Source organism: Choristoneura fumiferana, chromosome 15 (assembly GCF_025370935.1).
Source record: "Choristoneura fumiferana chromosome 15, NRCan_CFum_1, whole genome shotgun sequence".
NCBI classification, from domain to species: Eukaryota; Metazoa; Arthropoda; class Insecta; order Lepidoptera; family Tortricidae; genus Choristoneura; species Choristoneura fumiferana.
This window is the reverse complement of record NC_133486.1, coordinates 8076655-8092762: the sequence shown is the minus strand read 5'-3', so window position 1 is coordinate 8092762 and position 16108 is coordinate 8076655. Positions and strand designations below refer to the sequence as shown.

Below are 16108 nucleotides of genomic sequence, written 5' to 3'. Positions count from 1 at the left end.
CACCTCTCATATTTCGTTTTCTAGAATTTTTTTACCGTACAACGGCAAAAACTACTAGACACTGGCAAAATTGTCCTCCGATGGACAGAGCCATATTTTTTTAAAGAAACAACAACAACTAAGTATAGTGTCTAGGGCTACTACGAAACTCCAAACTCGAAGTTCGTTTCGTGCGGTCCCTCTGACACTTACACTATTTAACACGAGAGCGAGAGGGACGGTACAAACTTCGAGTTTCGAGTTTCGTAGTAGCCCTGCTGTGTTTGGTGTGTGACGTCGTGACGTGTGATGTGAGCGTAGACAGAGAAAGAACGTAGTGTATTATTAGTCTATGGATGTGAGTGAGTGAATTCAATTCAGGGTTGAGGAGAGAGAGGGAGAGTAATAGAGTATTGTAGTCAAAAGCACGTCAAAAGTGACAAGAAAGAATCAAAAATGCGTCATGTTTATTATTGCAAATACTAATAGTTGAATAAAAAAACATGTGCTTCTAAACATGTCTTCCCGCAAGTTGCCTCCGTACGTTTTGTTGGAGCTGCCCGCAGTCACTGAACAAATTAATTTCCCATTGAAAAGCGCCCAACGAATTAAGGTTAGTCTATAAATGGTTTGCATTTTGGCAATTATACAATTCGAAACACCAAAAATATTTAGGCTTATATGAGTCAAAGCTCACATGGATCAGTTTCCCTACCTCTTTTATTGATATTATTTAATATGATACTTCAATTGAATAAGGGTTCATTGAATGAATCAAATGAACTTCAATGGGTACGTAATAAGGCTGCTTTTCCACCAATGATGTGCGAGGTTGCGAGGAATGTGTGTTTTATGAAACAATAGAAACGCTTTATCACATCTCTGGTGGAAACAGCTGAGCGAGCAAGGTGAGGTAAATGAAGCATACTTTAGGTTCATGAAAAACATTCCTTTCAACTCCTCGCAACACATCATCGCACATCTCTGGTAGGAACGGAGCCTAAGTATTCTGTTATAAGTATTATTATGGTTATTAACAGGAATAGCAATGGAATTTGAAACGCAACATTTCTTAAAAAAAAATAATTGTTAAGTAAGCACAGACTTCCTCTCGAAATAAGCGAACTTGGGCTGCAGTTTCCATGCAGACCTCATGCAAATTGGTGATTTCAAACAAATTATAGATTGCTTCATAGTGTGCTCACAATGTTTTCCGTTCACTGTAAATTCATTTTCATTTCAGTCGCTCATAGTCTTGCTCGCTAATCCTGCCGTGAAGCAGCAGTGCTTGCACTGCTGTGTTTCGGTGTGGAGAGTAAGACAGCCGGTGAAATTACTGGCACTTGAGGTATCCCATCTTAGGCCTCTAGGTTGGCAACGCATCTGCAATCCCCCTGGTATTGCAGGTGTCTATGGGCGGTGGTGATCTCTTACCATCAGGAGACCCACTTGCTCGTTGTCCATCCAGTCAAATTAAAAAAAAAAAGTCATTAATTAAGTCATGTCATATTCAAAGCTGTGTCTGCCTGTCACATAACACAATGTTACTCTATTAGTTTGTTGATAGTCATATTTATTGCAAAAGGAAAGACTTTTGTGGATTACCTTTGTGTCGTAGGATTTTTCTTCTTAGGAATGCATGGAGGCATCAAGTAGAAATTAATATCAAATACAAATACCAACTCAGGTCTGTAATCTCTTGAGCTGTGGAAAATGAAATCTGAAGTTTATGCAATACATTTTGAACACCTTTTTGACAGTGTAGTTTTTGTAGTACTTTTTGTAGAGTAGTGTAGGCAGTAATGGTTGCTAACTTGAAAGCAACCGGTTGCCATTAAGTAAAAAAGATGAAATTGACAGTGTGTATTAAATTTTCATATAGAAACTGTGGGAATGAAGCAGAAGTAAAAAAACAGTCTGAAATCCCTAAATATGTGCATCTGTATGTTTTTATTTTTATGTGCAATAAAGAGTTTTCATTACAGACTATATCAGGCTCATTGGTGGATTTAAAATTTTATTTCAGTACACTTGCTTTGACGTCTCCAAGTCTCTGATAGCATTTGGTGCAACCAGTGGAGGTATCTACATATTCAATAGAACTCCCTGTGAATTTGTCCAGCTCATCCCCAATAAGGTAGGTGAAACATCTAATCCATAACCATGCATGTAAGATGGAATCCTTTCGACTGCCATAATTTTATAAGTCATAATGTAATGTTTGTTATAATTATTGTTAGTTTTAATGTTTGTTCCCGCTGTCACCATACATTTTTCATAAATTTTTAAATGGTTGTCCTGTAGAACTCTATAGGTTAGGTTAGATTTGTTTTATAACAATTCTGAAAAATAAATGATTTCTGAGAGAAAAAGAGATATGTCAAACATTACATTATGACAAACAAAATAATAAATCATGTGATCAGAATAAGGACACCAGAAACACACACACAAACACACAACACACAGAAACATGGATGGGGTGGATGGATGGATGGTATGGATCTGTTGAATGGAAGTGTAAATGTGATTCTGAGTCATCCACTTTCAGAAGAAGCGATGCGGATTTACAAGTTCATCAGACGAGCCTTTGCATCCAGAGACTAGGTTTCGGCACAAGAGTATCTGTATCTGAGGCCCTCCATGAGGCTGGCATAGTCACATTTAGTGTACTGAAGCCTTGTTAAAATATAAGATTAAGGGGCTGTTTCACCATCCATTGATTAGCGTTAACCGACGGTTAAATGTGATGCCGTCTCCGTCTATTCGAACAAAACAAATAGAGACGGCAACACACCTAACTGCCAGTTAACACTAATCAATGGATGGTGAAACAGCCCCTAAAACAAAAAAAAAACTTTCAACCAATTGATATAGACTCATGTAAGATAGCTGTAGTGTGTGGCATTTATTTTCACAGGCCTATGTCTAACCACTGCCAATAAAATAATAATGCATTTATAGAAATATAGAAATAATATCCTGAATCAGACTTAAAGAGTTCTTGGGGGGTTGGGTTCCATGCACAGGCTGGAGGCCGTATTGGTCTAATGTGCATGCTTGCTATCAAAGTCAAAAGTCAAATCAAAGTCAAAATATCTTTATTCAATTATTTCTTAATTATTTCTTCTAATGATGTAAGATGGTTACAGAAAGAGATAGTGAAAATGGTGGCAAGACCATAAAAGAAAAAAAATTAGGGTATTTTGGAACTAGAGTATTTTGAGAACTATGCATTATGAAAATGAAGTATTGCGCCACCTACAGGTGAACACAATTTGGGGTATTTTGGAAAAGGTGTATTTTGGGACTAGTTCTCAATGGTTCTCGTGTAAATCGAGAATGAGCCTTTTTGGAAATATGGTGTTTTGGGACTAGTGCTAGTGCTTGTTATAGCCTAAATTGAATAAAGATATTTTGACTTTGACTATGAGTGCATTTGAAAAGCCGTGGTGGCCTAGTAAAAGCCGTGGTGGCCTAGTAAAAGCCGTGGTGGCCTAGTAAAAGCCGTGGTGGCCTAGTGGTTTGACCTATCGCCTCTCAAGCAGAGGGTCGTGGGTTCAAACCCCGGCTCGCACCTCTGAGTTTTTCGAAATTCATGTGCGGAATCACATTTGAAATTTGCCACGAGCTTTGCGGTGAAGGAAAACATCGTGAGGAAACCTGCACAAACCTGCGAAGCAATTCAATGGTGCGTGTGAAGTTCCCAATCCGCACTGGGCCCGCGTGGGAACTATGGCCCAAGCCCTCTTGTTCTGAGAGGAGGCCTGTGCCCAGCAGTGGGACGTATATAGGCTGGGATGATGATGATGATGACGAAAATTGAAATAAATAAACAATTCAAAAAAATGCATTAAAAAAACACTTAGAAAAGCCTTGAACAGAAAAGTTGCAGTTTGATCCCTCTCATCAGGGAGGAAAAGTTACTTTTCTGAAAAAAAAAATCTTATTACCTCTTCTTTTCAATAAAATTTGTTTTAAATTACAGGATGGCGCAATCACCCGCTTAGCTATATCCCAAGATGAAAGGTACATTGGCTTTGCAAACGGTCGCGGAGTGGTCACCGCTACCGGATGCGACCAGGCGCTTGCTGTGACGTCGTCGTCAAAGGAACACGCTGGAAATGAGGTCACGGCCTTGATATGGAGTGGCAACAATATGCTGTTCACCGGAGATGACGTGGGGAGGATATCTGTGCTACATTTGCAGAACTTCATAGTGAGTATGTTGGAAGATTGTTTGACGGTATTTAATCGTGGTATAAACTCGGCGTGTGGTGGAGCGAAGCGCCCGCCGCGTTTAAGCATATGACTATTTCTCAAAAAGTTGTCCATTTAAAAAAAAACAGTTGTCCGCTTATTAAAAAAAAAACCTGACGCTATTTCACCACAAAAAATAAGTAATATTGTTTTTCAATATATACAAAACCTTTTGGTAAAAGTGATTAAAAGTCAGATAGGTAATCTTTGTTGTTGGATCCTATAGAAAGTTTTGATGTAGTTACAAAATTTCATTTTTTTGTTAACAAGATTTCGTGACGTTTTCCTGACGTCAAGAAATTTTGGATGTTTTATGTAGTTTATGTTTTATGATCTCGCCCTTAGGGTTAATTTCATGTCTTGTCAATTCATGACGGGACAACTTTTTGAGAAAACCTCATGTCGGACAATCTTCGTTAGTAATCATCCCAGCCCTATGTCCCACTGCTGCTGGACACAGGCCTCCTCTCAGAATGAGCGAACTTTAGCTATTGTTCTCGTGTGAGAACCATGTGGTTCAATGTGGATTTTGTAATTCACGCACTGTTGACATTGCTACACAGGATCACAAGTATAACCTGGTTTCTTTACAATCCTTTTCTTAACAAAAAAGCTAAACCCCGAAAAATTCAAAGGTGTGAGTGTGAACTAATGAGCTTGGTAAGCTATATTTAAAACTAAACTATTAGTTAGGCTACTTAGTGCTTCTCTTATTATTAATATTATGCCCTAGTCCAAAGACAGTTAAATGTATTGTTGTATGTGTTGGTGAAATAAATAAATAGATAAAGAAAGGATTTAGTAAAATGCCTCAGAAAGAAAGAAACAAAATATCTTAAGATTGTTTGAAATTCATGCGGTAAGACGTCCACTGTACATTTTTTAAGCTATTTTCAGCCAACACTTTTAATGAACCCCTTTCTCTAAACCAAATATGTGAAATTTTCTTCCTTTCTGATTTCAGGCCAAAACAATGTTTCAAAGTTCATCCCAAACTATAATGAGTCTGGACTCCCGCATATGCCAATTGGATGTGAGAGATTGTATGCTACTTGTCTCTACTTTAACAAGGTGTTACATCTGCAACACGGCGCAGGAACAGTACAGGCAAATAGGCCAGAAATTGAGGGATGGAGAGTTTGGAGCATGTTTCGTCACCAAAGAAAATATTGCTGAGAACTGTACAGAAAAATGTTCCAAAGAACATATTAAGGAAGTTAAAAAGTACAATATTGTTGATGATGATGCAGGATTCACTGTAGGAGAAAAATTAGCTAATACACTTATATACTGTGCGAGACCATCTTCAAGACTGTGGGAGGCAACCGTTGACGGCACAGTTAGAAGAACACATCAATTCAAACACAGTCTGGCCAAGAATCCCATGAAACTGGTCACTTTAGAGTCCTACACCAATGAAAATGTTTGCATTTCAAGTGACTTAAGCGAAACTGATGGACAATCAGTTGCTTTTTCTAAAATATTCAACATTAATAGTGCCATATTCAGTTTTAAAAAGGACGCCTTGTACTTCTTAAATGTTGACGACGATGAAAACACTATGTGGTTTGATACGTACGAAGACATAGTTGATTGTAAAATTTACAATGGTTTGCTTTATGTGTGGTTAGGTAACGGCTCTCTTCTGAATCTGAAATTTTTAAAAATTGACAAGTTTCTCTTGAAGTGCTATATAGAGGAAAAATATGTGCTATGTGCTGAACTCTGTGCCTTGTTCGCTGATTATTTGCTTTGTAATAATATATCAAATAAATTACATATTTTAGTAGGACTAAGAGATAAACTGAATGAAGATCTAGTAAAAAACATAGAAGGTGTCTTAGAAAAAATAGAAACAATAAAAATAAATGATGTTACTCAGATGAAATCCGGAATATTTGTTGTAGATAACACTTACCATACACAGACGTGCTTGTCTGACGACGAAACGAATGAACCAATTGAAGATAGTAAATTGGGAACCGTAACACCAGAAGCGTTACAAGCATTTAAAGACCTAGGATTGACAATGTCTGACAAACTAAATTCTAGTAAAAAGAAGCTTAAGGAAAAATGGGGAGGTTTCGAGGACAAAATGAAACATTTCAGCATTGAGAAGCAAAATATACAAGAAATACAAATGCCTGAAAGACGAGCTCGGCAAGATACACCAAATATCGAATACTCTCCAGTTGTAGTCGACAACAATATTGTTTACAAAGAATCTAGTCCAAAGGCCATAGAAATAGACAATAATAAAGTAAATAACGTAGAAGATAAAGTGTGCAGGTCGCTGTATCAATATTTTAGGCTAAGCTTAGTTAGTAAAGAAACTGAACAATCGAATTTAATTTCAATCATAGAAAACTATTCTTGTGATATTAGAGAAGTGTATCAACTGATGATTTTGTTGGAACAGTACTGCATATCTGTAGGAGCCATAGAAGAATCTAAATATGCACCTCATAATATTTTCTTAACATACTTAAGTCTTACGACTAAGAAAGATGAATTTTTAGACTGTATTTTAAAAGACGAAAAACTGTACAAATATTTAGTGGACTCAGCAATAACAGTGAATCTAAAAACGCAAAAAATCTCAGAAATGGCTTGTGAATGTGGTTATCCGTTACCGTATACGAAAACGAGAGAGAAACCCATGTTTTCTATTTTGATCGACGAATTCATTGAGAAGCAATGGGCGAGCCAGACGAGGAACCAATGCTTTGAAATATGCAAAAAGATGCCATATTTGTGGAGGAAAATACTCTACATGCAGCGAAACGAAGACCTGTTAAATGTTCTAAGGATATTGCTTCAGATGTTAGATGAGAGCTTGTTGCATTCGTTTCTTCCTCAGTTCACATTCGACACCTGGGACCGCGCCATACGGCTATACGTCACTTTACACGCGAATCTATGCTTGAATTGTAACAAGAAGTTCAATCATATCAATGTCAAAGATACCCTCAGTTGGGACGATTTAGGAGCACTGGTTATCAAGTCGGTTGGCGGAAGAAATGCCATTAAATTGATGGAAAAACATTCACATCTGATTGGGCCGGGTGAGATTAGTATGAAGTTTTATCACACTTGCTTGATGGTGTCGTTATTTGAAAAGTATGACGCTACGATAGTTACACAACTCACAGATGTACTTTACAACGCTTATGAGTATGAGGACGTGAAATCAGAGGTGGGTATTGTGTACTACATGTATATGTCGGCGGCCGATCGTAAAATCCGCCAGATCACGAAATTATTCCTAGGCATATCGTGAAATGCCGCCATTTCATGAATTGGCTAAGGGACATCCGCCATATCGATCAAAATTCACCGTTTAGCGATTTGCCTAGTGACGTTTAGGCAGATCATGAAATTCCTAGGCATATCACGAAGCGCCGCCACTTCATGATTTGGCCAGTTTAGGCAGATCATGAAATTCCTAGGCATATCATGAAACGCCGCCATATCGGTTCTGGCACTTCGCCGGCCGCTTCCGCGGCACGCTCGCTTCGCTCGCTCGGCTCGTGCGTCGTGGTCACAATTAATACTAACCACTCCTCGCTTCGCTCGTCGTACCTAAATTTTTCTATATAAATAAATAACAACTAGTGAATACTCTATTTATCAACAAAATACTAACCTCTATAATACGGGCAGACGTCCATGGTTTTTTCATATTGTGCACAGAATCCGTTTGATTCACATAAAAAGAACGGAGCTGATGTTCAAAATCTTCTTTTGCACTTCTATTATGAATTCAATCACTAGTTTTGGTTTAAGGATCATTTTGTTGCCACTCCGACATTTTTCACGCGCTAAACAAACACGACCGGTCAGCTGGTCACGGCCGCCATTGCATACGCAGCGCCACCAGTGGCCAAAAAAGAAACTATTTTACGATGTGCCCGGTATAGAGCTAGGAATATCGACGAATGCGTTGCTCTAATCGATCTGCCGTATTATTTCTCAGGCACATCGTGATATGCCTGGCCAATGTTTAGGCATATCATGAAATGGCGGCGTTTCACGATATGCCTAGGAATTTCGTGATCTGGCGAATTTTACGATCGGCCGCCGACATGTAAAATCCGCCAGATCACGAAATTCCTACGTATATCGTGAAATGGCGCCATTTCATGATATGCCTAAAAGTTGGCCAGGCATATCACGCCTGTACAACAATACGGCAAATCGATTTTCCTAGCTCTATACCGGGCACGTGATATGCCGAAAAAGAGAAAAATTTGGTACGACGAGCGAAGCGAGGAGTGGTTAGTATGAATTGTGACCATAACGCACGAGTCGAGCGATAGAAGCGAGCGTGCCGCGGCAGCAGCCGGCGAAGTGCCAGAACCGATATGGCGGCGTTTCATGGTCTAGAAATCTCATGATCTGCCTAAACTGGTCAAATCATGAATGGTGGCGTTTAATGATATGCCTAGGAATTTCATGATCTGCCTCAACGTCACTAGGCAAATCGTTAAGCGGTGGGTTTTGAACGATATGGCGGATGTCCCTTAGTAAATTCATGAAATGGCGCCATTTCACGATATGCCTAGGAATTTCATGATCTGGCAGATTTGGCTATCGGCCTCCGACATATTTTATACACAATTTTATTTCTCTTTAGTCTCTTTAATAATATTTCTCCTCATTACTTTTACAGATCTGTCAACTTCTGCGTAACACCACGAGCGGGAAAATCAAACACACAGCTTTGCCTATAGTTGTAGCAGTCAAATCCACGCACTGGGGTTTATGCTCTTCAAAAATATCACCCAACTCAACTTATCAAAATTTGACAATGACAACTATTATTGAAAGTTTGCCAGAGTTAAATAATGGTGTGATGGACTGCGTGCTTTGTGGATTGCCGTTGCAAAATGAATTTTTAATCAAAGATGGCGGCCTGTGGGTGTTTCGGTGTGGCCATATATATCACGGCGCTTGCTTGGACGTGAATAAAGTGAGATTGTGCCCGTCGTGTTCGCCTAAAACTAAGTAAATTTAAGATACACACATTATTCACTGTAATCCCAACGGAATAGAAAAAAACAAAAGGAAATGTCAATCGCGTGTCTTTTCTAAGTCAGAGTAAACTTTTTTGTTAAGATCAGAATTTATTTATTAAATTAGGCTTTATCAAGCAAAGCACTTATGAATGTCGACCGACGACGAAAACTCGACCGCCGGTTTGGAAAATCTCTGTTGAGAAGAATCTGGCAAGAAAATCATCATTCTGTTCTTTGCTCTGCGGCTCTAATATTGTTGATGCTCGAACTGAACTGGTTTTAATCCAGTAGATACTCCGCGATTTGACAGCTTTGCTGTCACGGTAATACCTGGCTTAGGATTTCTGTGTGACCAGATTCCCACTGGCTGTCCAAATTTTTTACGTGACATCAGTACACAACACAATGACAAGTAGGTATATTTAGGGGCTGTTTCACCATCCATTGATTAGTGTTAACTGACGGTTAGATGTGATGCCGTCTCTATTTGTTTTGTTTCAATAGACGGAGACGGCATCACATTTAACCGTCAGTTAACAATAATCGATGGATGGTGAAACAGCCCCTTAGTCTAGTGAAGCTTGTGTGCATTAACTGTGAGAAGACAAGCCTAACTCACGCTTCTGACACTGGGTTGTCTGATGAAATTGTTTACTCCACGCTACTGCGCTTAAGGATAGTGTGCCCTTGTGTGGGTTAGGTGTGCAGCTCGTAGATTATTTATTATGTTTATACTGTGCCATAAGTCTACTTATCCCATAGTGTGAACTTGTGAAGTATCATTTGATAGATCTTTTGACATAACAGATTGTCAAGATTATTTTTAGATTCAGGTATCCGTTTGCGAAATGGGTAGTTCTACGAGCGTTTCAACCGCTCAGTTTTTTTGTCGCTTATACTAAAGAGATGAGGCCAGTAGAACGGAAGAATTTTATAAAACAATCGTTACCACCATTTCTCCCTGTCACACGGTGTAGGCCGATGATAGAAAGAGGTGGTGAAATAGTGAATGCGAACGCAAGCGCCCTGGCGATAACTGGCGTTAGACAATACGGCTAGGTACCGGTGATAGTCGAGTTGTTAGAGAGCCACGCTACTGACAAGTAGTATAATATAATATACGTAACAGAAGAAGTGCTCATGTTTTGGTTTTGCAATCTACAATCGTAAATGTAGTAATAGGTAGTGCCACCAGAGTTAAGGTCACGCACAGAAGAGCATGTAATGACAGCGGGATTTTGGCATTCACTTACTCATTTAATTATTCATTTTATGCAATCTAGTGACACTATTTACCGGCCCTTAATACCGACATGGAAATGGCGACCCTGTTTTTCGTGTACACGCCCATAGAAAATCATCAGTTTCTATGAAAACGGCCGGTATTTCCATGTCGGTACTATCCGGGCCGGTAAATTTGAATAGTGTCACCCACGCAATCAGTGTTTTTCATATAGCTGTGTGTGTCATCATTCACTTCAACTCTCGTGGCAATACCTATACTATTTTGCTGTTTTAAAATTATTGGCACATTTTTTTAAACACGATTCGAATTTAACTAATCTCTCTACATAACTAATGTATAACGTATGTAAATTATATTGTATACAACTACATACTTACTCGTAAGAAAAACTAATACCAAAAAAATATGTAATTATATTCATGCAATGTACTTAATATCAGCAACTTTGATTATTCTAATATCAAATGAACAAATAAATATATTGTATTAAAATTATAATCTTACATATTTTTGTAAATGCAATGTTGCGATATTATGATTGAAAATTATTCTGATAGTGTTGTATTTTGAAGCTACTATTATTTTTGCGTATTAAATTACTCACGCGTATTAAAATATTTTTCTTTCGTATCCTTGTTTATTTTTTGTAAAAAGCAATGAATTGATCTTTTTTTAACCCCCACCAGTTTAAATAAGCTATATAACAAAAACTAATTACATTTTTAACACTTTTTTATTTTGTATTAGACAAGTTGTTGTCGATTAGATTTGAACGCTTTAATCGCACTATGCCTGAAAAGGGTAATGCCATCGCCATCTATGAATAGTTTCTTGAACTACTTTGGTGGATACGTCTCTTATTTTCTTTTCCAAACTAAACTTGGCCCGATACTAGACTAGCAGATTCTAGCAAGACTGTTTTTTAAAAATGAAGCTAGATGGCGCTGATCTTTTGATTACAGTTAGAAACTAAATTTGAAAGTTGTTTAATTCTGCATTTTTTATACAGATTTGATGTTATTAAAATATCAAATCATTGAATAAAAACTGCTTAGGCATGTGTAACATTTCCGTTTGTCATTCACAGTTAAATTATTGCTCCTTTGTTTGCTTGTCCCGTATCAGGATAATCTCCTCTACGTTCGCGAGAATAGCTGTCAGCTGATGAGTTTCATAGAGTTCAGTGAGTATCTACTAGGGTAGCATAAAATTTAGGATGTTCACTTAAATCACAAGCAAATTATCATTTTACTTACGATGATTTTGTTACTAGTATACCAGGATAACAGGATCTTGTAGAAGCTCGTGTATTATGCATAATTGAATTGAATATTTATACCAATTATGTATATTCACTCACACTGTACTAAATATAGCGTCATCTCTTTCATATACTCTAATAAATATTTAAAATTTCATTCGATCAAATTTTTGATCACATTGTGCAGTGGATCAATCGACGATTTGTATCAAATGTACCAGGCTAGCATAGCACGCAGGCGTTCTTACGCAATTCAAGATGCCAAGTGGCGCATGCGCCGTAGCGGAATCGGTTTGTATTCTACCTGGAAGCCATGAGTGCGCAAGAGTTAAGAATCGGAATCGGACAACTTGTGTCTTAGTTCAGGCATTTTTGGATAGATGGCGCTAATCTCAATCAAAATATGATTCACCTAGTTTCTTGTGTTTGCTAATTTTGTGTCTTGTTGTTGTTGGTAATATATATTGTGTACTCTACCTATTTAAAGAAGGTACTTACGTATGAGTCTAGAAAATGCCTACAATGATTATTGATAAGAATGGGAAAGCAATTTTCTAATCTCAGTCTTATTGCGTAAGGATTACGTATTCGCAGTCTATTTTTTCTAATCTAAAGACAGAAACTAGGGCGTTTTCAAAAAAGTGTACTTACCTTCCTTTTTTAATTTTGGAAAAAATATGGTTTTTCCTACTCAGAATCAAGAGCACAATCGATTTCGACAGTTTAAAAAAATGTCCCCCCAAAAAAATGACAGTTTTGCGACTTTTTTTTCATACACTCAGTATGGGCGTGACAAAACTGACTCACAAAATTTTGTATGAAAAAATGGGGTCATTTTTTGCTAAACGATCGGAATCGATTGTGCTCTTGATTCTCTGAGTAAGAAAAACTATATTTTTTCAAAAATGACAAAAAAAAGAAAGGGTAAGTTTTTTTTTTAAATCGATCTACTACCAAAATGAAGGAAGGATTTTTTTAAAGAACCAAATGCGAAAAATTAATCCAATAGTAGCGAACTACAGCGGATAACTCCTTCATAGAACAGAAAAGTTACAGATTTTTAGTTCCTCTTCATGCCACGGAACGAATGATTTAAGTATTTTTGTTTCATTTCATATGGAATGTTCAAAATATGTGGTCATAACGCCAGCACTACACCTTACTAAAATAACTCGTGATCGTAAAAGATGCACTACCTACCTATAGGTAAGCATATTATTACCTTGAGAGAATAAGGCCTAAAATTACTAAACATGAAGGAATCGCTAGGGATGTTGTGCAAGCGAATTTTTTTTAATTAATAGTATGATTTTAACTAAGGACAAATTAAACAAAACGTGTATTTTTAATGTTTACTTTTTAATATACTTTTGGGTTTTGGCACAATTTTTAAACAATGTGACCTGGTTTATACTAGGTAATAAAACCTAAAAATCTATCTACTTATACATTTGAAAAATTCGAATGCTAAGTCAAACGGGTGCATTGTGGAACTTGAACAAAACACAAAAAAGGTAAAATACAACGATTTGTAAAAAAATCTTAACTATTTAATTAAGTAAGTACTGTGATGTTTCCGTTTTAACAAAAATCATGGCAAGATTAACTACTTATTCGAAATTTTGTCTTCAATATAAATTATAATAAAAATTGTTCATCGAGACACAAGGGTTCATCGAGATCTACTTTTAATAATGGTATAATCTCTTTTATCATTCTATGTTCCGTAACTATTTTGCTTGTACAAATTTTGACGCCCGCCTGTGAGAGTGCGCTATCTCGCTTCTAAGCAGAAGGTGCAAGCGATACAGAGCATTTTCGCCCTCTCAATCGGCTAGCTTGAAATCGGAACCTTTGATGCAAGTATTTGACATAAGAGAAACGTTAAAAAGATAAATAAATTACAATGGGTGTTTTGGCATACGGATATAAAGTGGCCTACACTCATATAACATATAAATCCGGCACTGCCAAGGGGCTGGCAATACAGCAATAAGAGTAATTCTAAGATGAAAGTGATGATAACATACTTGTACGACCTGATAATTTATTGAATCAGGCATTACTTTGTGGAGGTCCTTGAGTAATGAACTAAACCAACATCTGAGTCTAATATCTGGTAGCATGGTGTACGGTGTGCTCTGAAGTTGAGCTCTGGTTGCGTTCGAAACACGTCAGTGTCTAAGTGTGGTGGTGGTGATAAATGGGTTTTTGTGATTTGTGTGTGTTCTTACAGTGTGGAGGTGGAGGAACTGTATGAACACGCATATCTTGCATAAGCGTAGCTATCATAAGGTCCCGGGTCAGCAAATTGTTTTAGTTCATTGACCTGATAATTCACACCCTCATGTAATTGCCATAATATACCAACCCGATATTTTTAGGCAAGCGTGATATTTTAAGCGCAGGCGTATCAAATACTTGCACTAAATGTTCAGTTACCTCAAATTCTATGGAACGTAATGTACTTACATAATACATTCAGCAGTGAAAGTTTAAGTATCAATAATTAAATAACCACAATTACTAACGTCTACCATCAAATATCGCGTATTTACATGTATTCAACATAAAAATAAATAATTTAACGGCACTGTCTAAACCTTACACATTTACTAAGAATAATACACACTACTTAGGTATAAACATTAAGTTCACGTACACATTGTCAATTTACTCTTAATCTAAGTCTACGCATCTCAATTACTGGCATACAGCGTTACGAATAAAAAAGGAGAATAAACAAAACTTTTTTATAATAAGAAAAATAAATAACAAAAATTAAAAATGGCAATTAACGCTTAAACAACCATGTTTTTAACTCTATATCTATACAACATTGTACCTGTACTTAGGTATAAACGCTTATTATAAATCATTATGCTCATACACTACCGCTTAGGCTATTTTCTACTAATGTAAATTGCACGATTCGATAAAGCGAATATTTTATTTTATTTATATTTTAATATAATAACCCACGAGTCGGTGGGTTTACTAGTACCACGTTTGACTACCGGAACGTAAGGCTTGCTCGGCTAGTAAAAACGTAGTTTGAAAAATAAACAATGATTTGTACAAAAACAATTGACGATTATAAAATTGACGACGTAAAGCTTTGTGCACACTGGTTGAAAAAAAATCAAAAGCATTTTATCGTCTACAACTGATTGCCTTGACGGAAAAATTTCGCTACCCTCTTACAATTATATTATGTCTCTTTGAACAACATCGACGCTAACACGAATTTGTACTTGACGTATGTAGCATAGCATGCCCTTGACAAGTATAGCCGTCAGCGTCATTGGTGTTCAAAAAGATAAACCTGCAGATAACTTACAATTTTACCGATTTCTACTAAAACTATGAGTATTAAGATATTTATTATTACAATCATTATGCTTTAACAGATCTCACTGGATTCAAAAAACAGTTCTGTGTTCAAAACACTTAATTTTCAAGCATACCGCTTCGAATTTTTGGTTTGATATATTCTCGATTAATGTCTAAAGCGTCTACATTACATACATTGATTACTTTACAGAGTCCATCCACACGCCCCATGTCTAGAACAGTTTACAAAGTACTTAGATGGTTATACTTAATATAATCTCTGAAACTTACTCTACAAGCCGAAACGTTCAAGTTAAATATCTACAATGACAGGCTGCATTCATATTTTATATACAATATTCCCGAATGAACCAGCGTCCAGTCAAACAATCCATGTTATATACATTTTCTCTAATTCCCTAATTGTTGGTTAAACGTTTGGCACAATTTTGTTTAAAACGCCAAATTTATCGAGAAACCCCTACAGAGTCCTAAGATTTGCTTAAATCACTAATGGAATAAATCTCATAATTATAGATATTTTGTATAAACGAGAGAGATCCAATTGTGACACTGGCATGAAGGTAGCCTTACTTTACACAGGCGTTGCACAAACAATGTTCGGTATAAAAGACCTCTATACCTTCTAGATTATTCTAGTGTCTTCTAGAAGTTACCAGGGGTGGTGAGAGGGGTGGGTGATGGGCGCGGCGTGCGGGTAAGGCCAGCCGCGCGCCGCTCCTCAATCTTCCTCCCGGGGGGATAGCGGGGGTGAGAACCCAGGGGTCATGTAGTTACCCCCATTGGGCGGGGGGGAAGAGTTGGAAGGCCCAGGGGACGCGAGGGTGGGGAGGAAGCCGAGCTCGCTGCCCCCCTCCCGGCACCACAGCTGCCGCATCTCCTGGCGCCGCGTGCGCATCAGATTCTTGTACTCCGATATCCGCATCTTCTTGCCGTCTACTATGCAAGTTCGCTTCGGTCGCGGTCGGTACCTGAAAATTGAGATGTTTT

General features: G+C 37.5%; 2 protein-coding genes across 2 annotated transcripts in view; one reads left to right on the top strand and one right to left on the bottom strand.

The window, feature by feature from the left end:
• Positions 1-363: 363 nt before the first annotated feature.
• Positions 364-11133, top strand: p (WD40 repeat domain-containing protein pink). The gene is made up of 5 exons (XM_074098232.1): positions 364-592; positions 2006-2116; positions 3968-4198; positions 5204-7435; positions 8912-11133. Exons 1-5 carry the CDS (start codon positions 497-499, stop codon positions 9248-9250), a joined length of 3009 nt encoding a protein of 1002 aa, XP_073954333.1. The 5' UTR covers positions 364-496; the 3' UTR covers positions 9251-11133.
• Positions 11134-13102: 1969 nt separating this feature from the next.
• Sox102F (transcription factor Sox102F) overlaps positions 13103-16108 on the bottom strand; it is a 335400-nt gene continuing 332394 nt past the window's right edge. Inside the window, exon 8 of the mRNA XM_074098230.1 lies at positions 13103-16089. Coding sequence (XP_073954331.1) covers positions 15840-16089 — 250 coding nt within the window. The 3' untranslated portion in view covers positions 13103-15839. The remainder of the gene's footprint in view (positions 16090-16108) is intronic.